Source organism: Phalacrocorax aristotelis, chromosome 6 (genome assembly GCF_949628215.1).
Source record: "Phalacrocorax aristotelis chromosome 6, bGulAri2.1, whole genome shotgun sequence".
NCBI lineage: Eukaryota > Metazoa > Chordata > Aves > Suliformes > Phalacrocoracidae > Phalacrocorax > Phalacrocorax aristotelis.
The window spans coordinates 21,425,071-21,451,795 of NC_134281.1; the positions used below are offsets into that span (position 1 = coordinate 21,425,071).

The 26,725-nt window shown below is 36.7% G+C and overlaps 2 protein-coding genes across 21 annotated transcripts in view; one reads left to right on the plus strand and one right to left on the minus strand.

Moving 5' to 3' along the window:
* The window catches only part of CENPP (centromere protein P), a 173,062-nt gene extending 159,900 nt beyond the window's left edge, over positions 1–13,162 (minus strand). For 4 of the 12 annotated variants that reach the window (XR_012661102.1, XM_075096567.1, XM_075096575.1 and 1 more), the window contains exons 1-5: positions 9,799–10,159; positions 7,448–7,602; positions 6,479–6,636; positions 6,042–6,130; positions 1,320–1,408 (exon numbers count right to left, since the gene is read on the minus strand). Coding sequence is in view for 11 of the 12 variants with exons in the window: in XM_075096567.1 (XP_074952668.1) it covers positions 1,320–1,408; positions 6,042–6,130; positions 6,479–6,636; positions 7,448–7,584 (473 nt within the window). In the remaining variant the exon portion in view is untranslated. The other 8 variants (XM_075096571.1, XM_075096576.1, XM_075096570.1 and 5 more) reach the window with 7 other exon arrangements.
* Positions 10,447–26,135, plus strand: NOL8 (nucleolar protein 8). 9 transcript variants are annotated; one of them, XM_075096551.1, is made up of 17 exons: positions 10,447–10,535; positions 11,070–11,231; positions 11,399–11,461; positions 12,428–12,506; positions 12,776–12,923; positions 13,788–13,856; positions 14,160–16,100; positions 16,386–16,502; positions 17,767–17,886; positions 18,260–18,341; positions 19,204–19,348; positions 20,875–20,958; positions 21,723–22,000; positions 23,868–23,994; positions 24,434–24,504; positions 25,128–25,210; positions 25,532–26,135. In XM_075096551.1, the coding sequence occupies exons 2-17, from the start codon at positions 11,093–11,095 to the stop codon at positions 25,583–25,585; spliced, it is 3,600 nt and encodes a 1,199-aa protein (XP_074952652.1). In that variant the 5' UTR covers positions 10,447–10,535; positions 11,070–11,092; the 3' UTR covers positions 25,586–26,135. The 9 variants fall into 9 exon arrangements, with proteins under 9 accessions (XP_074952652.1, XP_074952649.1, XP_074952645.1 ...); XM_075096548.1 differs by having other exon boundaries at positions 10,463–10,535; positions 11,052–11,231; XM_075096544.1 differs by having other exon boundaries at positions 10,469–10,626.
* Positions 26,136–26,725: the final 590 nt, after the last annotated feature.

Consider the following 26,725-nt stretch of genomic DNA (forward strand, 5'->3'; position numbering starts at 1 on the left):
TGGGTTCCTCTCCCTCCCTCCAAATAACTTTTTCAACCAAATGACTACATTGAACTTATTTGCCATCTGGCTTCAAGAGTATATACATTGACACAAGGACAAAAGATGGTACATGCAAATAGAGGCTAAGTAAAAAGAGCTGCTTGCTTTATTGACAGCAAAGTCTTAGTTCATCTTATATCATTCATGAAAAAAATTGTTTCCTTATGAATACTGGTGTAATGTGCAAAAGGACCAGGGCGTGAAAAGGCAGGGACAAGACTGCAGTGCTCAAGCCAGGATGAAACAGGGTTTGCCACTACTTCAACGCATTTCTTTCCAGTATGACTATTAAGTTCCAAGACACCACTGCTGTCAGAAAACACTCACGAAAAAAGAACAGGGTAATTTCCTCTTCTAAATTCTGCTTCTTGAGAGCAGTCAGCTACTGTTCTCAGTTATACCACTAGCTTTAGTAGATTTATATGGAAATTCCAAAGCCTCTAAACGAAAAATTCAGCCCTCAGTACAGACTAATGAAGCCTGAGATAACTCAATAGTTAGGTCTACAACCCCCAAAAATTAATAAATAATGTATTTGTTCTCAGAATAGTCTGCTAGTAAGTAGATTTCAGTGAAATACCACACACAAATAATTTGATCATCATTCATCCTGTGTGCCACAAGAAGTTGACATCCACCAGAAAATAATCAAAGTAGCATTCAGTCATATGCTTAAGTGTTAGTATGTATGTTTCCTTAAACCATAGTGCAAATACACTATTCCAAGTTTTTAAACTATATTCTGTTGATTTTAAAATACCAGTGAATGACATCCTGATGCAAAGAAGAGAAATGGAATGGTGAGCAGAGAATTGGAAACAGGCAAGTCCTGGAGAAAGGTTCTGGATGTACACTTCAGTCATTCCTCACCCACATTGCACATTTGTGACTCACATACACATCCAAGTAACAGTTAATGTGTTGATTACATAAATTTAAATGCAATAGCTGAGATTATCATGTTACATCTTTCTCTGAACCAAACAATTTCAAACAGCAAAACCACATTATAATCCAAAAACTGTTCCTGTTTAACATGAATTCATAATAGCCCTTTCAGGCCTTAAAAATTGTATGCATTTCATCTTCTCTTCAGAAGGATGCAAGCATGGCATCTAGGTGCAATCTAGATGCAATCATGGTGTCTAGGTTGGGCTAACAGTACATTACCAAATAAAGAAGCTGACCTGCCAGCAATTTACATGAAAACTCAGTATTGCATTTAGTATCAGATACCCCATACAATAACCTTCCTTAAACAAAAAACTCCACCTTACCTTGACACAAACTTGCTCAAATCTGAATCTTCTCCAAATTCCATTGCAATGCTGAGATCAGTAACAACAGCAGCCACATTATCTTTGTTCTAGATTGGAGAAGTAACAACTCCATATTTTAGAAATTTCTCAAGTGAGAAGAAAAGAGTCTATTTGCATATAAAATAGACAAAAATACACGCAAATGCTTCTAAGTACTATAACCCTTAAAATAGCTTTTTTTTTTTTTAACTACAGCTTGTATGTATGGACATTTACTTCAACAATATCAGTATTATCCATACAACAAGGCTTTTGGAATAATACCTGAAGCAGTCAGCATAAAGAATATACATGTGTAAAGGAGGACTTATAAGAGGTTTATCTACTTCATCTCACATCACTTCCACTTAAGATTCTTCTCATTTTTCAATACAATCCCTAGCTTCCACATACACCAGAAAACTCAAATATAAGGTTACATCTGAAAACCATAATAATGCTACCCTAAGTTAAAAAAAATCTGTTAGTTTCCTTTTATTTTTTATTTTAAAGCTACAGTTTTGCCTCAAATTCTTGTCCCTTTTTACAATAACTGTTCATGATAATAAAAATTAAATGTTTTCAAATTAAAATATCTAATAGCTTATAAAAAATTAGAATAGTTGTTAATATAGTACAAACGAAGCCACAATTTAATTCTCTTTTCTACGCATTCTTGAACACAGAATAATAGGTTAGATAACATTGAATGAGAAGGCTTAATATCACGTGGCTTGAAGACCATAGCAAATGCTTCACTTTATACTAGAGACTTCGTACTTTATTTTTCTTATACCCAGTCATGACAAGCAAATGGGAATGGCAACACAGAGGAAACTAAACAGACAAGCTGGAGCCAAATGCCAACATACAACAGCAATCCCTAGTAGTGGTTGGACAGAACTACTGCTAACGCTGATATATGCTTTTATTTTTACCCAGTATTATCCTGTAGGTTATTAACGATGACTTTGGGTATAATATTTGATTTGTAGTTTAGAATAATTGGTAGCAGTGAAATATATCTTAGCAAGACAAGTATGTATCTTAGGTTGGAGCAAGGTGACCTACAAGGAATGTGACAAAAAACAGACATATGAGCTCAAGGACAAAAAGGAACTAAGGATGAAGACAAAGAGATAAGAGCATTGTTACCACTAAATTAGCATTTCTAAGGCCAAAGACTATCTGACATATGGAAGGCCAGAAAGCGAACAACCACCAAGCTAGATAAGACCAGTACTATGGTTTGGCAGATTAACAAGAAAAAGGTGAAAAGTTGAAGTGAGGAGGACTATTGGCCTTCCTCCCCTCGACCACCAGAGAAAACTCTCCCAGGATCAACAGAGTCTGCACAAAAAGGAGGGATTGTATGTTAATAAGTCCTCAGAAGTCTCCACCTTTTACTTTACATATGTACATCCCCTTCGTGATTATGTATTTGTACGTGTATTTAAGTCCTGCCAATGAGTTTTCAGGTATGCACGTTAGGAGAAGCGATCCCCCGTGCATCCGGCGCCGTGAATAAAGAATGCCTGCCTTTTAACACTACTTTGCTGTTACGAGGTTTATTGCCAATTTCAGTAACAACACTGCTATCAGTAAAGATGGAAAAAGCAAACCAAGAAACCACAAAGTTTAGTGGATTGTGTAAGAAACATCAGGAAAAATAATTTTAAATTTAGAGCAAAAGATTCAACGTGTGCATGGAGTTGTAGAGAAGCTCCTTGTTGTCATAAGCTAACATGCTACCTTCTAAAGAAACTAGTTTTCCGGTAAGCAGGTTATTAACATATGCCAAGATACCATCTTGGGGTCAAATAAAAAGATTTAAAAGGAAAGCTCTTGAGAAGAAAGCAACTCTTATTTGAACGATTGCTTTCTCAAGACTTGTTTTGGCAGACTTCCAAGCTAATTGTACACATGCTCTCCTAAGGATAGTAAGAGGGGAAAATAGATAAATCACACAATGCTTTTGCATTAACCTGCTTTCTTCATCCACATTTTGCCCTTTGTAAGCATCCACCTATGCACAATGGTGAACAGACAGGAGCATCTTCGCTTGCGCTCAAAGCTGGTGAAACACTAGTCAGCTTGGGAACGTGAACTATACACTAGCCTGATGCTGTGCCAAAACTAAAGAACCAGCTAAGATGCAGAGTATGTCAGGCAGTGAGTGACAAATACTACAGTAATATAAACAACCTCAACTATTCAAAGCTAGTCAGAATGAACTCAGATCTGCCTACCCCTCTTTTGTACAACAGTATCCTGGAATACAGCTTTCAACATGAATGACATTTAATGTTTTAAGATCAAATTGGAGATCATTACAAGAACAATTTGTTACTGTGTATTAACAGGTTTGATTTAAGGTGCTGTGGACCTAACTATGTTGTAACTTAACTACTCAATTAAACAGCTAGACTTAGTGTGAAAAAAAAAATCTCTATCTTCTGCTGCATACCAATGTGTTTGTTATCTACTGAGCATTTCCCCAAAACAGCTACTGTCTTTTATTCTCAAGATGGTTGAAACTAGTTGCAACTCTACGCTGCCTTGCCCATGGTGATTCTCAGTACAGGTTATTTTGAATTTAACCATGAATGCCATATCTTAGAAAATAGGCATCTTCATTTTTACATGCAAGAAGCCAGTGGCATAAAAAAGTTAAAGCTAAATTTCCAGGCCTTAGTCTGGCCTGAAGACACAACTTTCCTGAGGGCTATAGAGGCAGACTCATGCACCCACAGAGGAACTACCAACTTCACCACAGGATTACCCGCACAGTGTACAAAGTCTCTGGCAAAACCAAGATAACGTGCCACTACTTTTACACCACAGAAATAGCCAGCTAGAACTAGGCAAAATGTCAGAATTTGACTGTTAACAGTCCTGTCAGGAGATATGCTTTTTCATTATAAAAAAAATGGAAGAGAATAATTTTTTCATCATATAAATTACAAAACTTTCTATCTCAAAAATATACTCCTTAAGCTTCAATTTTAGATTTTTGAACTAATTCTCTCAAAATCTGACTTAAGCAGTTCTAACAAAAGAAAAATAGAACTGTACATAACGGTTTTATATTACAACTCTAACCAAACCATTACATTATGATTTTTACAACAGCTATAAAACATTAATATTTAAGGAAATGCAAAATCTTTAATTACAGTCAACTTCATATACAATCACAAAAACTGAGTAAAGGAACAGAAATCAGTCTGTGTTTGAAACAGTGAGAGTACTTCTTGACTTGGGTATGTAACACAAAAAACACTAAACCTGTATATTATGGCACAATTAAAAACTACTCTTCACTGGTGTTTGTTTAACTAATTCACTATTTTCCACAACATCCAACAATCCACACCACACAAATGTATAAGATATTGGCAATTTAAATTTTATTAACTTACAGCAAACTGATATATTGTCTGCACTGCATATTAAACTAAGTTACAGGTGCCATGTACTTTTATTTTAAAAATTATTTTATAAAAAAGAACTCAAAAATATATTTGTCAGCTGAAGTGTTTTTTAAAAAAAATATTTACACTTGGTATTCTACATATTACTCTAGTGTATCTCAGCAACACTGCAATAGAAGTGTGAGGCATTACGTGGACGAGCGCTGCCATCTAGTGGTGTAATGGATTTAACCATCACCAATGCCGCTATAAACTAATTTAACATCCAGTTACTCATCCGAGCTCCACTGAGACTAAAAGATGTCATCATTCTGCAGGAGCTTGTGGGTGAGGAAGAAAATTAATCCAACCAAGTGGCATGATTGATGCATGTTATTTCCATGATCAACGCTAAATGTACTTTTATAAAAGCAAATGACAAAATGATATCACTAGGACAAGTTTCAAGTTATACACGGACTTAGGAGGTTACAGAATAACCTCATTCAGTTGAACTCCTGCAGTTTCGCATTTGCAATCTACATGTGACTATCTAAATACTCATTTCCTAAATTCATAATATGTATTTTCTTATGTAAAGATGTCCTTCCTAATCCTAGCAAGGCATTTTTAGTACTATCAGGTCCCATCACATTCAATTTTAAAACAATACCTCAGCTGAGATGAAGATCAAGTTTTCTTGAGAAGGAAATTTTCTGATGCCAAAAACATTATTACAAATTGGGGTAGCAGCTGCTTTCCACTTATCATTTTGAATCCTGTGTTAAGAATAGATTCTTATGAAAGAGCTTCCTTGTAAAAAATCTGTAGTCATTAGTGTAACTTCTGCACAGTCCCATGATGTAATGGCTAGTCAACTAGCCAAGCAAACAGAACATAGGCAAAGCAAAAAAAAAAAAGAGTTAAAAAACCCAACCAATTGTTCAAATTTAAATTTGTAGTGGTTTAGCTTCAGTTCAGAATTTTCCGGTCTCCAGAAAGATATCTGACTATAGGAGATAACATGATAAAAATTTCGTAACTGAATGTTGAGCCTGACCTTCAGAACTATTTTGCTCAGATGCACATGGAATTCAAAAGTTGGGTCCAGCTGGTACAGAGCAAAACCAACCCACTGAGGCTTAGATTAAAGAAACTCAGGCAATCAAAATGACAAAACACCAATTGAAGGTTTCAGCTGGAAAAGGAAGTATTGACATTTGTCCATTTGAAATTTTTTTTGTTTGCTTGGTTGGTTTTTTTTCTTTAAGCATACATTGATCCTTACCTGCATTTCAAGAAGCTGAAATTCCAATTGAAAAGACAGGGAGTGGCAATTCCCTGACAGTCTGTGCTTCCGCACTGTTCTGTTTCTAGCTGTTATAAAATAAAATTAAGAAAATACTCGATTGTCAGTTTATTCAACAATGACTGTATTTCTTCCATTACTCATATTTGTAGTACCAACTGATACCATCCATCATATAAAGAAAGAAGTCAAGTTAAACAGACTAAAAAAAATCCAAACAACTACTTGGTAGTTTTTCACTTTCCCACTATGCAAAGTACTGTATTTACTCAGAAAATATTTGTCACTAAATTCTGTTGTATTTCAAAATAATTATTTCTGCTAACACCAAAAGTAGAATTACCACATGCATTTGCAAATGTAATGAACTGAAACAGTATGCTTAGTATAGCACCAAAGGGCACAAAAATGCTTACTTTTTTCCACTGTTTTCTTGGAATGACTTGTGAACTGAATACCAGTAAATTTCATTAAAAATGAGAGATCTGTCTCTAGACTTTCAAGTAGAGCTTTCAGGTTTGATGAAGATTCATGTCCCTCGGATTCTCCCAGAAATTCTCTTTGGAATGATTTTCTAGAATGGGAAAGAAAAACTAAATAAAATCAAAAGGGAAAAAGACCCAAACATACAGTACAGTAATATCATTAAATAAAAGGCATTTGTAATGTGATCTGATGATTTTCAGACCAAGATCAGTTTCCAATGAGTGAAATTTCAGTTGGATCATATTACTAGGAACACTAAGCTATTCTAACTTACATAAATACTTTATGTTCACTGCCAGGTAGACACAGCCTTTATTATAAATCTTGAGATGCAAGTACCCATTTTGAGGAACGTACAACAAATATGAGCTGTGATGCCTTTACTCATCTAAATAACTTATTTTATCTACAGAGTATAAAATTACTATAGAATATCAGTTAAATAATGGAAATAAAAAGCCCTAACATAGCACTTCTTGAGCAAATAACTAGGCACACCTGTAAGTGTCCCCAAGCCCCCCCTTTTCATTTTTTTTCCCTTTTACTGTTTTAAAGTAAACATACACTGAACTGTTTCACAGTGCATAACAGAAAACACAGCCTTTCCAGTCAACAACTTTGCAGGGACCACACAGTAACAGACCTGAAATCATGCTCTGATCACTATGATTGCCTTTAAAAAACAAACAAAACAAAATCCTAAAACCCCACAAACTACCAACAGAAGGCAGTAAAAAAGAGGTTAACTATAAATTTTTTCTAAGCTTTTACCATATATATACCCACATCCTAAACAAGATCAGCACTGTAAAAATAACATATGGAAAGTCCTAACAGAGGAAAAAGCAAACAAGTTTGACAAAGAAACACTATTAATCCAAGATGTGAAAAAGCCCTACATTGACATCAAAATCTCCTTGTCAGAAAAAAAGGTGGTTTCTTGTTGGCTATCTTCATACTTCTCAGCCAATAGTGTAATTTCTTCTTCCAGTGACTGGATTTCATCTTCATAAACTTGAAAAATGCTGTTGTCCATTTCTCAGAATCAATGTTGCTAGATAAAACAATAAGTATATTTCTTAGGCCAAATTCTTAAAAAATATCAATTTTCAAAATATATTATCTATATCCAAGGAACTAATTTAAGAAATGCAAACATAACATTAGGCAATTGTTTCTCTGATCCCTCCGCTTAAAATGAGACAGCTCTATTATATTTCATGACTTTTGAAAACAGAATTGGTACATACAATTTTTAAACATCCCAGGTAGCTTTGACAAGTATAATAATTATGCTTCCATAAAGAATTCCAGAGTATCAAATGCTCCTGTTTGCTATGGAAGTTTAAACTAACATATAAACCTTGATCCTCAGCAACCAGATTTGACAGGAATTCTGTCACCAGCTTGAAAACAGAATTAAGCTTCCAGTAAAACTCTGCTGTTAATACTACAGTACTCCGTCATCAATGTAACTCCTACATAAGCCCCAGAAAGCACATGTAGAAAGACACTGGTCTGCAAGTAAACATTGCAAGAGCAGAAAAGTCACTTTTCATAATTCTGAACGTAACAAAGCTTCCTAAGAAATATGGTAACTCTACTAAAAGCAACATGAACAGGAAAGATTCTACTTCCCGTGAATGCAGGAAGCTACTAGATATCAGCAAGAATGTGACAGAAAATAAGTTTCTGGCTTTACGTAAGAGAAAAAGTTTGAAATTTCAAAATAACAATTTTGAAAAAAAAATTGGGTTTTTTGCATTAGTTCCTCAAAGACTTCATTCACTGAGTCCAAATGTAATTATTAAACCAATTTTAAAATCACTGCATAGCCTCCAAAAACATAAGTTAAATCAGGAATCTAACATAGTCAAAGGCTTTTTTTAAGAATGTTTTTCACTAATCATTATTTCATCCAGGAGCATATCCAGCTGTTTTACATTTGCTGTAATAGAACAAGCTGTTCTACTGAATCCAGCTTTGACAAATTCACCTAACAATCCACCTGATTAAATGAAGCAGACCTGTCCCTATTAACACAACACACGACCTGTCCCTATTAACACAACACACGACCTGTCCCTATTAACACAACACACGACCTGTCCCTATTAACACAACACACGACCTGTCCCTATTAACACAACACACGACCTGTCCCTATTAACACAACACACGACCTGTCCCTATTAACACAACACACGACCTGTCCCTATTAACACAACACACGACCTGTCCCTATTAACACAACACACGACCTGTCCCTATTAACACAACACACGACCTGTCCCTATTAACACAACACACGACCTGTCCCTATTAACACAACACACGACAATCTGCCTTTCAAGTAAACAGCAAGAAACACAACCATGTTTCACAAATAATTCAAAATAAACACACGTCAATTTTAAGAAAAAAATCTGACATTCAGCCTAGACATGACACGTTCAAATGACTGTGGAGAACGTTACGCAGCTCAATTGTAATGTACTAATACTTTCAACTAGGAAAAAGAAATAAATCTAATTTTATGTGTTTCTTAATAACCCCCTACTGTATTTGCAAGATTCACACTAACATGGTTCAATAAAAAGGGATGAGGGGAAATAGAATTTTGTTGGTTTATTTCATAGAAAACAGCATTTGAATAACTTATATGAGAAAATTACATTCAAAACATGTTTTGCATTAAAAACTTATTTAGTGAATAAAGAACGTATGTGTAAATAGAGAATTGCTAAGATTGTTCCTAGTCGTGATCTCCTCCGAAATTTTAAAGTAATCATATGCAATGTAGAACAAAACACAAGATCAGTGGGGACAAGAAATATAAGTTCTCCAACTTTTAATGCATCCTATTAGTTTGGGTTTTTTTTTAACTATATACATTGAACAAAGTTTTGGTATAATAAAGACTACGTTGGGAAAAAGAAAAACATTACAGTAGCTAGAACTTTACCCTAGGTTGTTAGCTAATTCCTCTTTTAACAGCTGGCTTTTTTGAAAACAGTAACAGAACAAACACGCTGCCTGCAGCTATTTTAACTCAAGTGATTTTACTAGACTGCAGAAGACCCAAAAACTAGTTATACCTTCAAAGAGCATCATATCCAGAAAAAAAAGCAAATACATTTAATTAAATAAAATATAAGTTTAACGACAATCACTTTCCCTTACCCTAAGCGTATACACACATATATATCTATTTGTGCGTTTACAGTAAATATTTCACATTTCTACATACCTGCCCGCACGCACCCGTAAGCGTTTGCTTTTATGTTGCCACAGGACGTCCTGGGAAGAACATGCAACAACTCGTGAGAAAGGAGCTGGCGGAGTTCTGTGCTTCGCTGCCTCGCTTCTGGCCTTCAGATCCCACAGGGTAGCGGCTGAGACACGGGACGCGCCAGCCGAGCCGGCACTCTCCCGGCCCACCCCAATGGACGGGTTGCGGCTCCCAGGTGCCGGAGACGGTGCCAGAGACCACCCCAGAGGCGGGAGCGGCGGCGGTAGGAGCGCCCGAGAGGAGCCGGCAGCCCCCGGAGCCCCAGCCCAAGCACTGCGAAGAGCAACTCACACCTCCCACCCAGCCACCGCGCGAGTCCCGCACCTTCAAACTGCGCGCGCCTAACCGACCTGCCGCGGGTCCCGGCGCTACCACATCTGCTCCCCGAGCAGGGGGCACCGACCGCGCCTCTATTCCCCCTCGGGAAAAAACAGAGACACCTGAAGGGTGGCTATGGAGACCATTACTCCAGATGAACAGCAAAAGCATTACCTTAACAGCTATTTCCTTTTCTTTTGCTCATATCTTGAGGAAACTCCCCCTCTTTCATAGTTAGCTATGCCCAAACCGTCAGCGGATGTAAGACCCAATCTGTGTGTTCCTATCACAGTTAGCCGGTCGGAAACAGGAACCCGAAAGAGACAACAATAACAGGAATCCAACCGCCCCAGGAAGCGGAACCCCCTTTATGCCGAGTGAGGGCTAGGAAGGGATGCGAGAGGGAAGATAAATTGCGTGACGCTGGGAGGCTCGCACATGGAGGCGGCGAAGAGTGGTAGCTGAACGGTAGCGTCTGTTCAGGGGTGTAGGTCTTGGCGGGGTTCTCGGCCTCTCCCTGGAGGCGGGAGTAAGGGCTAAAGGTGGAACCCCTTCCCCCGCCTGCCTTAGACAAGCCTTAGAACGGTTATATTGCTGAGAGTTGTTTGCATTTGCAGTCCTGCACCCGCTTATGAGCTCTAAGGTTTTTTAAAAAAAAAAAAAAAAAACAAACCAACGCTTAAACCCTGGTTAATTATAGCGGGGTAGTGTTTGCTGAGCTGCAGGAGAGTACAGGATAGAGCGTGCAACTTAGTGCAAAGCAAAGGAGTGCTTTTCTCGAAAGGTTTTTTGTAGAGGGCTTCTTATGGAACGATTTGTTCCATAATTTGGTGTTCTGATTGCGTTATTACTTGCAATGTAAATGTCAGGGAGCTATTGTTATCTTCTTACAGAAAAAGTGTGCGTTACAGGTGTGACAGCTTGACCTCTCAACATGGAGAAGAAACAAGTCTCAAAACGCCTGTATGTTGGAGGGCTTGGCCACACGGTTTCTAAGGCTGAACTGCAAGAAAGATTTGGCAAGTTTGGGCATGTTTTGGATACAGAAATTATTACCAGAAAAGATGATCAGGGTAACAATTTTGCATCATCCTTTAAAAATGAATTGGTTTTCAGTTTGTAATGTGTGATGGAATTTTTGTTTCAGTGACACTTTATTTTCAGGAAATAGCTTAATTTTCAGTTTTAAAGGAAACACTGGAATTATATATAAATTAACTGCATGTTTATCATTGAGCAGGCAACCCTATGAAAACTTTTGCATATATCAGTGTCAGCATTTCTGATGCAGATCTTAAAAAGTGTAAGTACTTTTTTAATTTTTTTAAGTAACTTGCGTTTTGAGCCAAGCTGCCTTACTGATAACACATCTAATGCCAAATCAGGACACGGTCAAGGTTTCATTCTGTTGTCATATTTGGTCTATTTTCTTTAAGCTGCAATTTTTTAATGGAAATAGTTTTACTAGAGTTTTCAGTAAGTAGATGTAAGCAAATTAAAAAGATTCCTTGTGACTGAAATAGGTGACTTGTGAGAACAAACTCATCCTTTTATGAAAAGGTATAGGAAATGTGCTTCAAATGCTTTGATCAGGTCCATAAAATATTGGAAGTGACTTGATGTGAGAGGAAACCCAGAAGGAGAGTTTGCATAAAGCATGTTTCTGTTAAAGCAATTTTACAAATCCCAAACTAGTTTGATTACAAAACTACTGTCAGGGTTATAAAACCACCTGTGTAATATGTAGCAGCAAAATGGCAGGTGAAGGTACTCACACCCGAAGAGAGGGATTGGTAATATGCGCTTTTATCTAGAGAATACTGCTGTTAAGAATAGGAAAGCTGTTTGAAAGCAACTAAAAGCTAACTCACCCCTTTACTTGAATTCCTTAAACTCTGTGTACAACACTTTCCCTTTGTTTTTTAGTACTCCTTAACTTTGTTTTTGAAGTACAGAAGTTAAGTTACAGAAGAGTATATCTGACAGCAGTATAGAAACTTCAGGGTACATGTACCTGAATTTTCAGGTTTGTATTTGAACTGAACCATACAGACTCTCTTGAAGTCAGAACTTTAATTTTGGATGTAGATTTTCTTGCCTTTAAGATTAGGGTATTAGACCTTTCATATACAAACTTGACTCACGTGAGTAATGGAGTGTAAGATCATACTAAAGAAACGTCAGGCTATCATAGAAGGAGGCATAGATAAGTCTAAACTGTATTTTTTTAATGTAGAAAATATTAATTTCCCATCTCTTTGTTTTACAGGCATGTCAGTTTTAAATAAAACAAAATGGAAAGGGGGGACACTGCAAATTGAGTTGGCCAAAGAAAGCTTTTTGCACAGGTAAAAATCAGTTCAAAAAAATGTATGTTGTTGCTAGAGTTATCCTTTTTCTGCTTACCTGATAATATTACGCTTGTACTTTCATCCACTATGCTCTTATTCTTTCTAGTTCTTATTGACATTAGTGGACTGTTGATGTGTATTAGATAGTACATGTGTTGCATCATTATTGCTTTAATGGTTACTGTTCTGTGGGAGAGGGTCACTGCCAGCTATAATGTAGCCCGTGGGCAGACCTTTTTTCACATACAATGTACTTTTTGCTACAGGCTCGCTATGGAGAGGAAGGAAGCAAAGCTGCAGAAAGAAAAGCCACAGAGAAATGGCAAAGTATGTCTGTTAGAATCACTGAAAAAGGCTGGAGTTGTAGACTTTCACATGAAAGCAGTACCAGGTACAGAGGTGCCAGACCATAAGGTATGATGGGGTGGGTGTGTAAAGAATTAAAACAAAACAAAATCCAGAATCAGGCACGAGCTTATTACATGTAAATTGATATCAAATCCCTATGCTTTATGTAAAGAAACTTCTATCAAGTGTGTTGGACCAACTTATGAAAAGTAGTCTAAAGACATACCTTGTGTGTAGATGTGTAGAATGCTCCTGTCGTTCTAAGTAATGGGTGGAAATAATCTTGCTCATACTGTCTTCTCTTGTGTTAAATTAGGAAATGCTTTGTTACTTGTTTATGTTGGGAATGTCACCCGCTAAAAGCATGTAAAGAGAATGTGTACCTTATCTTTATACAGTATATACATTTTTGACAGCTGGGTTGTTTGGAACTAATCTCTGTGCTTCAGCAGAGTCTATGCATGCTTACAAAAGTAAGACTTGGAATAGTATCACTGAACATGCAAACTTAAGCAACAAAAATTATTTGCTAAGCACAGAATGTTTTTGGAGGGCGATAGAGGGATTTTTAATTTTTTAGTGGGAAAGGGGAAAATAATAGCTATCCTGTCTGTACAGTTACCACTATTAATTCGTAAACCAGAAGCCTTATGTTAAAAACAGTACTTGTAAAGAAATTCAGTTCTGTATTGTCAGTCTTTACTTGCAGGTTGTAGAGATTTGGGATGTTGGTTGGTTTTGGTGTGTTCCTTTTTTGAGAAGGAAACTGGCAAAGTTGCACAATAAGAACATATCTCACTTGAGAAAAGAATTAGTCACAGATGATTCTTTATTGGTGTTTCTGTTATCAAAGAATATACATCTTGCTTTACTCCAGAGTTACTTCCATTGCTTTTTTGTTTAACACTGGTTATTTTTCTTTTCTTTTAGAAATGGGTTGTTGGTAAATTTGGTAGAGTCTTGCCTATCCTGCACCTTAGGAGTCAACAAAAAAATAAAATATCCTTTTCCTATTGGTTGGGCACAGGCACAATTCCCTTCTTTCTTCTGTCATATGGGAAACCATCTTAGTATTGACTACTATGTCATACTTAATGTATTGAATTCCCTAGGTAAATCTTGCAGTAAGTTGTTGTGATTTGAATAATTTTTTAGACTACAAGTCAGTTGCTTGAAGGCTTATGGTCATAACATTAAAAAGGACTCCGTTGTACTTTCATGCAGCATTTGGCCTGTTCATAAAGATTGGCAGTCCGCTTGCTGAAAGAATTAAGTTGCTTTAATTCCTTAACTTGGGCTAACATTGTGAAATATGACCCATCAAAATATTGCCATAACCTTAGAAAGCTGGAGCCAGACTTGACACATGCAGTTCCTATATCCCAGCTTACTTGGGGCTTGGAAGAGAGAGATGACAGCATAAACAAGAAGCGGCAAGGAGAGTTCCCTGTAACTAAGAAGGCACCTAAAAAGCTGAGGCAACTGGGCAGTGAGGCTCTGAATGGAGCAGTACCTCTCTCTTCTGGGTGCCAGTCATATTCAAAAAACACAAGGTCATCACAGCTAGATCAAAGACCAAAATCCAAATCCAGTGAGAAGTCTAAATTGCCTCTATCAAGCAGTCTTAATAGTAAAACATCAGGGAGAGGTTTATTACCAGATAAAAGAAATGTTTCTGGTGTAACAGCTCATAATATGAGTGTTTCTGATAGTGATATTGATTCTGAAGAGGAAATCAGAACAATGTTGAAGAAAGAAAGAGAAATACAGAAAGCTGAAAATGTTGAGACTGAAAGTGTCTGGTTGGAAATTTTGGGGGATAATTTTGAGTTAAAATACAATAGTCACTGGTCCTTAAGCAATCCAGATGCCATGAAGAAAGCTATCAAAGAAAGTTATATAGAGAAAGAGACTGTAGAATGCAATAATAGTTGCGATTTAGCAGATACAGATGAAATTATTGCTGAAAGTAAAACTCCAGATCCAAGTAGCAGGAAAACAGCAATTTCAGAAGGTTCTAAATGGGTAAAGGTGGAAAATAAAGAAATACGAACTAACAAAAAATGCGATGTGGTGAATGATTCCTCACTGAAAACCTGCAATTTAAAAGAATACATTGAAAGAAAAGGGAAAATTAAAAAATCCAGAATTGCTGCCTTGCGGAGTACAGCAGTTAACAGTACAATGAAGACAAGTGATAGTGAAAGCTCTTATTCAGAGCCTGAGAAAGGGGAGTCTGAAGTCAGTTCTGATTATGAATCCATGATGCAAAACTGTTGTCGCTTAGACCTTACATTAGATGATTTTAAAGCATTAGCTACTGAAAACACTGGGACACCAGTAGAAGAATCAGACAATACACAGAGTCCTAGTCAGTGCAGTGTTAAAAAAAATTTTAAGAGTAATGAAAATGAAACAGAACTTTCTAAATTTCACCCTGCTGCAGTTAAAAAAAAATGTATCTGTCCTGAAGAAGTAGTTGCTGCAATTTTAGCAGGGGAGAAGAATGCTGATGAAGAAGGCTCCAAAGGACAAAATAATCTGCGTTTGAAATATCAGCCCTTCAGAGGAATGGGGTCCCTTTGTGAACAAGAGTTAACTAAGGACAGCACTGGTTTAAAGAAGGGCTCTGTAGAAAGTTTAGGCCTTGAAACTTGTATTTCTTATTGTGGGGAGGAGTCATCTAAAAGGCAGTCTAAGAACCATCCATTATATTCACTTGAAGTCAGCAGTAAAAGGAGACAAAATATGCATTGTGAACAGCATAGGGAATTGTCAGATGCTGCCTCCTTAGCAGATGAGAGCGATCAGCCTGTGTCCTGGCCACATTTACCAGGAGAGAGCAAAGATATGAGTTCTTGGCAAGAAGACCAAAATTCAGGGCATGGAGATGCTGTTCCAAGTATTGACCAGAGTGAAGATGAGAGCAATGACATGGATAATAATGCTGCAGCATCACAGAAACATGTTAAACAACAACTGAAAAGCCCAAAACTGCTTTCAAAAAAACTGAAAAGGAATGTAGGCAATAAAAATCCAGAATGTGAAGCTAATAAATTTGAGAATAAGAAGACAAGCTTTCTCAAAGATAAGGAGCTCTGCCTTCATGCTAGTGCTTCAAAGGAACCCAATACAAAAAAGAAACAGTTGCAGGATAACCAGAGAAGGCTGGCAGCTCTAGAAGAGAGACAGAAAGAGAGAGAATTACAGAAGAAACTCATTCAAGGAGCTCTTTCAAATCTGGTAATTACACTCTCAACTTCTGAATAGCATGCAGTAAAAGAAAAAGGGAAATTAACAAATGTAGTTTAAGATATTTTAAAAATCATATTCTGGAATTTCTGATTACATTGCCAGTTCTCTTTTGAGCGTATACAACATGCGATGCATACCTAATTCCTGGAATGTCTCTAGAGTTGCAAGAAGAATAGCAGATTCTTTCGTGTCATGGAAATGTCCTTTAGCTATTTATGTATGACTGTAGCAAGTATTTGATATGTTTAACATGACAGTTTCACTCTTACATAGGATAGCCAGCCAGCAGGCAAGCATAAACACATCATATTCAATTCAGATTTGGAAAGCGAAGCTGAAGTAGATGAGATGTTGAAGGAAGATGCGAGTTTGGGAAATATGCACGAAGAAGTAAGTGTTATTGGGGGAAAAAGTCCAGTATTCTGTAAGGTAATTCCATAATAATGTGACTATGCCTTTTATTCTGAAGACTGTTTCATAGCGAAGTGACAGAAAAAAGTAGATAAGGTTTGAATTAATATGAATGGTTCTTCCTTTTTTGCTAACATGAAACAGGTTTCAAAGAACTTAACCATGCATCTGATAAAGCTGGAGAACTTGGAGAATTTGTAAGGAGATTGAGATTTGTATAAAACATAATCTGAGTAAAAGAAAAACAATGTTTGTTACAGGCGTACAGTCTTAGGCGTAATTAGTTTTGAAATTTCGCTGCCTTTAGTCAAAGGGGAGGTGAGGCAATTTGGCTTGAGTAGTACAAAAGGTTTCTCTGCTTTTTCCAACACTGTGCAGAAAGAATCTGTATTAATGCAGTGTCTTGTTTTTAAAGTGATGTTGGGGTCCAGAGAAGTCATGGGGGACTTCTTCTTTACACCTTACCTAATTGACACCTTATTTAGCAGACTCCTCAGGACTTTACCGCCATACTTTCAGCACAATTAAGTACTTTTTTCTGAAATAGGACTTCTTGTAGCATCAGATTTTTCAGTCACATCTCTCCTAACGCTTGAAACCATTCGTTTTCTGTTGTTGGGGTCTTTTCTTCATAAATGTACCAAGATTAGGACCGTTCTCACTATTTAATTAAAACCTTATTTGCTTGCTTTTCCTCACATTTAGTACTTTTTTTACTTATATACCTCTTACTCTGTATTTAGAATCCCTGCCCTGTATTTTACCTTTTCTTTAAAAGAATCTGGAATTCTATGAAAATTGTTTCAAAGCCATGGAGTGCTTACCTTTTGTAATCATTGATATTTATCAACTGACTTAAACTATGCCCTAGAGTTTATACCATAAATGAGGCTTGTTCAGAAAGCATATAATTAGCCATTGGTATTTTTTAATTTATCTCCCTTGACATAATCAGAAAGTTAGTTTTTATAACTAACTCTCTTATACTCTAAAACCTGAGTTACCCTTTGCATGAATATTTTGCCTATGCTAAAACGTAATAATTGTAACTGTAAAACAGAACTCTGCGAGGTGTGTATACAATGTAAAATTTGAAGTACATGGATCAGCAAGTGAGCTCGTTGTTCTAGAAATCCACTTTTTCAGATAAACTGGGGAGCATGTTAACTAAGTTGATGCTGATGTATTTTCTCAAACTTACATAAACGGCTGCTTTTCTGTATTTTCTTTTTGTTTAACAAAGGGTGAATCTGCTCCTAAAACTTCAGGCAGACTGTTTGAAAGCAGTGAGGATGAGCAAGATGATACAGATGATGAGAGATTCAAAATAAAGCCCCAGTTTGAAGGCAAAGCTGGTGAAAAAGTGAGTGAACCCATTAATGTAATTGAGTTTACTTTTAAGTCTCCGTAAGGCCACTTCAGAAGAACATAGCATGTGGGTTTGCATATTTGCTGAATGTGATTTTGACAAACCTGCAATAGAATTCTCCTAAGTAGAGAAAACAGTAGCCATGGAGGCAAAAAAGTGTCTTGGGGAGCGGGAGGAGTTTCTCTGATGTTGTTGTCTTTGAATACAGAAATTTCTAGGAAAGGCATCAAGAGCTAAAGGTCATAAATATATGTATGTATGTTGTCATACATATGTATATTGTCATAAATATAGTAAAAAAAAACCTTACTGAATGTTGATGATTTTCTTCTCCAGTGCTTAACTGGATGTATTTCATTTTGTTTAGCTCTTGAAATTGCAATCACGATTTGGCACAGATGAAAGATTTCGCATGGATGCTCGATTCCTTGAAAGTGACAGTGAAGAAGGTAAACCTGCTCATATTTCCTGGTTAATGATAGTAATAAAGATATATCATGGAGCCGTAGTTTTGGATGCTCGAAGCAACTTACGGACTACATCTGTTTCTCTGGTGATTCCTTAAGGAAAATAACCCAACTCTATTGTGGCTGTACGTATTGGTCAAATTTATAGGTTGCAAAGTATTTGTAATGCCTGAAGGAGACGCACTTGGTTGATAAATCAATGTTTTAAAATATTTTTTAACACAGGATGATATCAGAACATGTTTATCCATGTTTTTCACAGGATAAGTGATGACATATTAAAATAAAGTCATTGACCCTTACATTCATTTAAACTGTTTTGTGGTCATCCTGCAGTCCATGGCTGATTTAGCAGCCTTAGAAAGGAAGATTTCTTTTTTCTTTATTTTTTTTTTTAAAGAGCAGAAGACAGAAAAGCTGAAACAGTAAAAAATTTTTAAATATCTTTCCCCTCAAAAAAACCCAAAATTGTTAACCTAGTTTCCAAGATTCATAATTTGTTTCTGAAACTTCAATTTTTGCCTAGTTCTGCTACTCCCTTAGTTGCTTTAATGTGATCTTCTGTACAGCATCTATCGGTGGTAGACTAGTTGCACAGTTACGTGATATAAGCAGGGAACAGGTTAAATAACTGACCTAATCTTCACATGAAATGGATGCCCAAGACATCTCTAATCAAAGACTTTCTATAGTGCAGGGAAGAAAGCCTCTAGTCTTAAAATAAAGGAAGTGATGTGTTGATGTGTGTGAGCTCTTCTACTGCTATGGTAATGTTATGTATCAAATATTACAGGCTTATTCAGGTCATGGCAAGCTAAAAATAATGAATTTATTTTTCTCTTAGCAGAGACAAACATCTTGAAGGCAGATGAGGAAGAAGAGCTTGCTGCAGAGAAAAAGAGAAATCTAGAAATACTGGGAAGCCTGTTGAATATCAACCTGGAACACCCTAAGTCAACTAAAACAGCCACAAGTGCTAAGAAATTCAAGTATGAATTATTTATTATCAGCAAGGAAGGAATTTTAGGAAAGCTTGATTTTTGCTAGTGTTTCATAACTAAAATTTCTGCCTAGCTAACTGAGAAAAGTCTTTCCTTCTCTGTTGTGTGCATTTGAAGTCAGCCTTTAATGGAGTTTCCCAATTGGAGTGTACCAATAGACTATACAGCCAGTAGTTATTTTCAGGGAAAAAAATTGGATGCCTGCTTGAATTTCTTGTAGTAGATTTTGAATGATTGGATTATTGGTTATGGAAATAAATATTTTAATAAGTCCTTGCCTATTAAGCTATAGTTTCTCTGTGGAGACAAACTTAAGTTGGTTAAACAAAGAACATATGAGTTGGGCAGTAGGTCAGTAAGTTGGACTCTAACTTCCATAGGAGTTAATAAGGTTATTGTTTCCTCTGTCCCATGGGTGATTAACATCAAGCTTCCTTTTCAGTGCAGAATTTTTTTTTTCATTTTATCTGTATTTCTGCTTTTGAGAAATTTCTTCGTTAGATTAGGAATTTATTACATGTTGCTGTTGGACATGCTCTAACCTTCATTAGAGGATGAGAAGTTTGGAAATGTACTATGGGAAGTATTGTGACATTTAACTATGCACTTTAACAGAAATCGGTCTGTGGACTGAATTGGTGGAAGTTAGTAGTGGTAAGAGTAATAAAATAGTGTGCAGTTGGTAAATTTTTACCAACAGCCACTATTGGAGTTGTATCAGTTGACTGCTGACTGCTAAATACCACTGTGATTGCTGCACAATCATATTTAATTCTATGGCTTCTGTAAAAATATTAATGTATTTTCCAAAGACCAAGTAGAGGGGAAAATAATCTATGCAATCCCAGAGGTCATCTTAGGAAAGTCTTGTGAATTACAATGTTCTCTAATACCCAGTTAATGATATAGTATATAACCATTTAAAAGTAGTTAATTTATGCTGTAATTATTGAGGGAGAGGAGGGGAAATATGTGATTACCTTCTTGCATTGCCATAAGGCAGCGTGGGCTTTACTACACTAGTGTTGGGGTCAGTCTAAATCTTAGACTGCTTTAGCTTAAAGTCCCTAAAACCTTTAAATATTGAAAGGTGGGCATAATGGTGTTTTGGTTTGGGGATTTTTTTTTAGTTTGTTTTTTTTTCCCTCGGACTGTTTGAATTTCTGTAACAATTGGTACTAGAAGAAATAGATATATCGATAGCTATATTGATGCAGCTCCTCAAAATCAATAGGTGAGGGTATAAACTTACTGCATAATACACACAACTTGAGGTCTACATTTTACATTAAATACTACAATTTCATTAAAGCCACTTCTGTTCATAATTTTTCCTGACCTGGACACTGACTAGCAGGTACTTTCTAAATGCCAGTTAAGATTTGGATTGGTTTGGAGCCTTTTTGGTAAAGAAGTCAATGTGAATTTGAATCTGACTGTAAAGGTTTAGGGTAGCTTTCAGTTGAGCATTTAGAATGTCTTATGGCTTCTCCTTTTCCTTCCTATTTTTATAGAGATATTAATGCCCTCCGCTATGATCCCACAAGACAGGACCATGCAGTTTTTGAAAGGAAACCAAGTGCTACAGAAAAAGAGAGGTAACATTACAGCTTGGTAACTATAATAGTGATGGTTCTTCCCGTGGAAAGATGGCTATAGCAGAAAACTGAGTTTGAAACTATGCAGACTGATATTTCTTCATTAGTTCTCTCTGCTGTTGCTAAAATCAAGCTCTAGTAAGAATTGTGACCACTAAAAATACCATGTAATGTCATCTTCTCTTTCTAGTCCATCTATTCTCTGCATAATATTTTCTATCTTTTCTCCCATTCAGGCTATCCCTTTGCTTCAAGTCATAAACTTTAAGGTTTGCAAATCTGCAAGAAAAAAATTAGCTCTTAACATTTCTATTGCCAGAAAAGAAATCTGTCCTAAGTATTTTCATCTAGATGCTATCATGTATTAAGTTAAAAGTCAGATTGTGGTTAATTATGATGTAAACTTACTCCTGCCTTTGGAGCCAAACCTCTGACGTTTCGCCACTGCTTACCCTCAAAGGGTGGGTAAATGGCAGGAGGTGAAAATAAATGAGTCAAAATTCTAAACCAAAAGGATAATCATGCTATATATGACTATATATGCCCTATAAACCTCTTTATGGCAATAGGAAATATCCTATTGCCAGAACCTGAAATTGCTAAGAAAGAAGGGAAAAAGAAAACTCCACACCTTGAAAGTGAACTACTCATTTATGTGCTTAGATAAGTTTAGGAAGACATTAATAGCAAGATTGCCTCTTAGGGAACCTTTCTTTTTTAAAATAAATGTGCTGTGTTACTACCCTTCAACAATCTCATTTCAGTAAAGCTAAAAGGAAGAAGAAGAGGGAAGAGAGTGAGAAACTGCCTGAAGTGTCTAAAGAAATTTATTATGATATTGCTGTTGATTTAAAAGAGTTGTTTGGATCTTCAAAGAGCAAACCAGAAAAAAATGAAGAAATACCCTGGGACAAAGATGATGCAGAGGACTCTATGCTACCTGACTATTTGGGATCTAACGTTGGGAGTAACATAGCTCAGGAGCCTAGTGGTTTCACATTTTCCTTCTTTGGAGACATGGAGGAGTCGGGCATAAAGGAAGGTAACAGCAGAACATACGTAATAGTACAATTTCTAATGAGTAACTTAGGTCAGGCATTGTAGAGTTATATAGTGTATAGAAATGCAGAACCCAGGTGATTTTTTTCAGAGGCACAAGTAACTAATTATGCAAAATCATTATGATCTTCTCTTACACTAGCCAAGATTGTTGTAGTTTAATCACAGTTAATTCATGCTTGCATCCCAGGAATTTTGGAAGGGATGTTCTGAGAGGGAATTATTTGTTTTTTGAACAGTGATGGAAAAACTTGTTGTCATCCACTGAATTTCTCAAACAGGGGAAAAGATTATATGCATGCCAAATCAGCTTTCATATAAAGCAACAAGATTTTAAATAAAATGTGTGGTAATTAAGGTAGTATTATGAGCAGCAGAAAACCTTAGAGTTGACCCCAAGATGAAGAACATTTTATTATGTACTTAATTTCATTCTTGTACCTTTAGAAAATTGAAACTGAATGACACATGATTCGTGGAGTGTCCTAAGATAAAATCAAATGTTATGAAATAAAGATTAAAAATCTGAAATCGAGTCACTTAATAAGTAGTAATGTAAGAAATAAAAGGAACGGTGTGAAGTTAACTGAAATACAAAAAAAACCACAACCACCCAAAAACAAAAACAACAACAAAAAAAACCAACAAACCCCCATGTTTCTGCTGACTTCATAAAGTATTCAATGTCTCCTGAATGCAGTAATACAGGCTTCAGAATATGTAAGAGATCTCTAGAACAGAGTGGAAAATATGAGTTCAGAGTTCACAAAGTTCGTAGCACTGAGAACCACACTTGAGCACTGTGTCTTATATTTGCTGTTATGAACAATATTTGGCTTATATTGCATAAGAATCCTGTTTGGTGGCAACAGGGCCACTGTGTTAGCTGCTGTATTGACACAAACAAGTCTCTCTCCATTGGACATACCTTGGTTGCCGAGGTGATTTGTTTGTGACTATTTTTGTTGTTGTTTTTGTTTAACTTGACTTAAGAGCATGTGTGTCACATGGAAACCATGAAGGGAGAACATGTGGATAGTAGTCTTTTTTGAGCACAAATGATGGTTATTTTGGGGACAAGTTAAACTTGCAAATGCTTGCTTTTTTCCAAAGTATAATTTTTTCATCTTTCTCTTGAATAAAACACTGTGTTTCATAGTGTAGTTACTGTTGGGTTTGGAAACTTGTTTATATTGCTAGAGAGAGACTGTACAAGAGCTGTCTTCTCTATTCTGGTCATCCAGACAAGAACTGTGCTTATCAGCTAAAAGAAAAGGGTACAACAAGTTCATAACCTCAGTCCTCTTGGCAAGATGAAGTAGTAAGGGCTCAAGTACGTGTATAAGGTACCATAAGCCCAACTGGGCTTCTGGCAACTGTCTGTGTATGCTATAGGCAGGAATACATACATGAAAATGACATAAGCTAAGGCATTATGAATTTCTTGGCAAAGGAACTTAATAAGATAGTTCACAGTGAAAGAAAGCTTTTACTCCAACTTTTACAAGCTAAAAATATGAATAGGCACAATTACTCCCGACTAAGTTAATAATGATTTTTAGGTTGGAGTGACTGGATAGAAGCCTGGATCCTAAACAAGCTTCAGAATGACTCCAGCACTTTTTCCCTATGCTGTGGTGATATTAGTTGTGAATTTTGAGGGTGAATTTGTGACATATGAGACAGCAAACTAAATTCATACTTGCCCAGAGGGTGATAGAAAACCTTGGAGGGGAAGTTTCTGTCCTTATTAAATCTGTCTTTTCTACTTCAGAGTGAAATACTTAAATTGGACATTTTTGCTGGCAAGCAGGGAAATAATCTGGTTTTTAATTGTGATATTATTGCAGAGCCCTACATACTTGAAACAATAAAACCTGTAAAAGTCACATGGCAAGAAGATCCACGCTTCCAAGACAGCAGTTCTGAGGGTGATGATGAGCCAGAGGCATCAGAAAGTGAAAGGGACAAAGAAATGCAAGTTATATTTGTATTTATTCTCTACTTGATTGCAGTAGTTTGCTATGAGAATTTAATAGCAGCACTCAGGTTATGGGAAACAAAGATGTTTGTTCTACATCTCTGAAAAATGGGAGTCGTCTTAGGAAACCATTCCTTGCTGCACAGAATGAAACATTCAAAAATCTGCGTACCACACTTGATTTGAGGTTGAATATAAAAGCTGAGTTTCTAGTTCAATGCATGAGAACTTAACTTCGGTAGTGAGTTTGGTGAAAGGTCAAATATAAATTAAGATTGTTTTAAGAAACCTTTTTTTATGGAAGGCTATACTTGGTTACTATAGAGTAATGTTTCTAAATGCATAGTATTTTACTGGAGCATTACAATTTTAACTTGTGTTAATGGAATTCGACAGTAACTTTTATGATGCTAAAATTCCTTTGTGTTTGTCTAGGCTTTTCTCTTTACCACAGACAGAAAGGGCTAGATTTTTCTTCTTCTCCAAAGATGATGAACGACTAAGAGGTATAATGGAACTCATTCATGCCTTTTTTTAACTCTTACTGAAATTCAGTGAGAAAAAGATACTGCCTAGTTATTAATGTTTTGTAGTTAAAACACAGATGAGATGTTTAAGGGTTGCCCTCAGGCAACGAAAACAATTGCTTTTGCTATTTTATATAATAAATTATCAAGACAGCCTTAAATAACATTTGTTTCCTGAGACATATTAGAAAACTATCATTAAATGTATCTGTAAAAGTTACTGTGCTAATACAGATATTGTACTGTAATCTTCCATTTTACCTGATGAAAACTGAGACTGTTAAAATTGAGCTCTGAATCCTTAGCAAGCATAAACTTTGTTGGTACACATGGGATAAGGATGCTGTGCTTTTAATGAAACAGATGCTGTTTAGCTGCAATTTATATTTCAGCATATTAAGGAAAACTGATGCTGCCTTTAATTTTTCTTAGTGCACCTGGCTGTAATACATATCTCTGTTTGACCCAACCATGTTATAGGGGCAAGACAGGAATATAAGAATAGGCTTTCTGGCTTTATTGCTGTGTTGCTCATGAGACTTAAAAACAGCAGCATATTCAGAACTGTTTAACCATATCAATTTGTTACTTGTTTTGTGCAGAGGGCCCTAAGCTGTTTTGTAGAACAGTAGACCTCACTGAAGAAAAAGATGGTTGGGAAGACAGACGTAGCTTATTGCTTCAGGTGAGTATTTTAACATCTGTTATTGGTAACTGCAGCTGAAAGAACAGCATGAGGAGGGAACATGGCTGCTTATTTACTTAATTTGCAATGAAAATTAATTCAGGACCTTTAAAGGGCTTGAAACTTCGTAGTTACCAGGAAACTAACAATTTTTAGTACAGAACTGTGTATAACATCACGCTGTAATGTCCAGTGAGGTGAAGTACTGTTTCTCTCTATTGTACAGGCCCAGTTACCTCATAGCATGTAAAACAAATGTTTGAGGCAAACATAAATTTAGAAACTCCTCATGATATTAAGTTAAAATGTAAATATTTTTAGGAATGCCGGAAGAAGCATAAAGATGCAAGAAGGAAAGTGAAAGCAAAACAATAAATCTTCCTTACCTTACTGGCCAGAAATGTTTTCTTTCTTCTTTGAAGAAGTTGCAGAAAAATGTTACTTTCAAAATTCTAGTCTTTCAAAGATCTGATTGGAAGTAATATTGGAAATTACTGTTAAACTCTGTTTCTAAATAGGTATGTGTTTATTGTGCCAAATCAATGTTTGTATCCAGCTATGATTTTTCTCTATATGGTTTAAATGTGACTTGCTGCTTTTCAAGATTATAAAGTTTGATCATGTAAAAAAAGACAACACGGGGTTATTTTGCTGTGTTCTCAGGGTCGAGAAATAGCAGGTAGCTCCATGTCTTTAAGACTATATAGAATGTATTCTCCCAAACATAATAGAGATACTCTTTGAGATTCACTTCCAAATACTTGGAATGCATTATTTTTAGAGTAAAAGTTGACCAGAACATCATTAAAATACCTGTATAACAGTGAAGACTTCATGAAATGGAACAATTTGTATTTATTCACAGACCTCATTTTTCTACTTTTTCAGTTGAATGTGTACATTAATAAATATTAAGACAAATGTTGCTGCTGTTGCACGCTTGTTGATAAATTAGTATTTCCACCTAAATGGTCTCATTCTTAGGCTAGATGGATGTAAGTACTCAGAGTCTCCTAGAGCAGAGAGGCTTGGCCAAGCTCACCCTTGGGAGGTGGGTGCGCTTTCACTCACAGGTGGCCAGGCTCACACAACTGTCATAATCCCAGATGCTCTCTCCCTTCCACCATACATGCTGTGTCACCAGGCAGAGGCTGACCCGGAGAAGCAAGGAGTGCTGGCCCTGATCCCCATCTTGTGGCACAATAAAGTTGGTTGTTAGTCTCTGCACTGGGAGATCCCACACTCATTTGTCGGCTTCTTCCTCCTCTCCCTTTCTGGAGGGGCAGCATTAGGGGCTGGGCACAGAGGGTTCTCTTCTCCCCGCATGTAGGCAGCACCTTGCCCAGATGTCCCTCCTTGCGGGCTGGCCTGGGCCAGCTGCCCAGCGCCATGGCCCTCTGCTTCGGGCCTCGCTGGCACCGCAGCTCACTCAGTTCCCCCGATGGAAGTTCACACCCACCCCCGGGACCCCTGCTGCCATCTGGCAATGGGGGCTGTGCTGGCCCACCTGGCGCG

Coding starts and splice junctions, on each gene's coding strand:
- NOL8 (XM_075096551.1), top strand. CDS start 11,093: ATGGAGAAGAAACAAGTCTCAAAACGCCTGTATGTTGGAGGGCTTGGC. Junction 20,959..21,722: donor AGTGCTACAGAAAAAGAGAG/GTAACATTACAG, acceptor ATCTCATTTCAG/TAAAGCTAAAAGGAAGAAGA. Junction 24,505..25,127: donor AGATGATGAACGACTAAGAG/GTATAATGGAAC, acceptor TGTTTTGTGCAG/AGGGCCCTAAGCTGTTTTGT.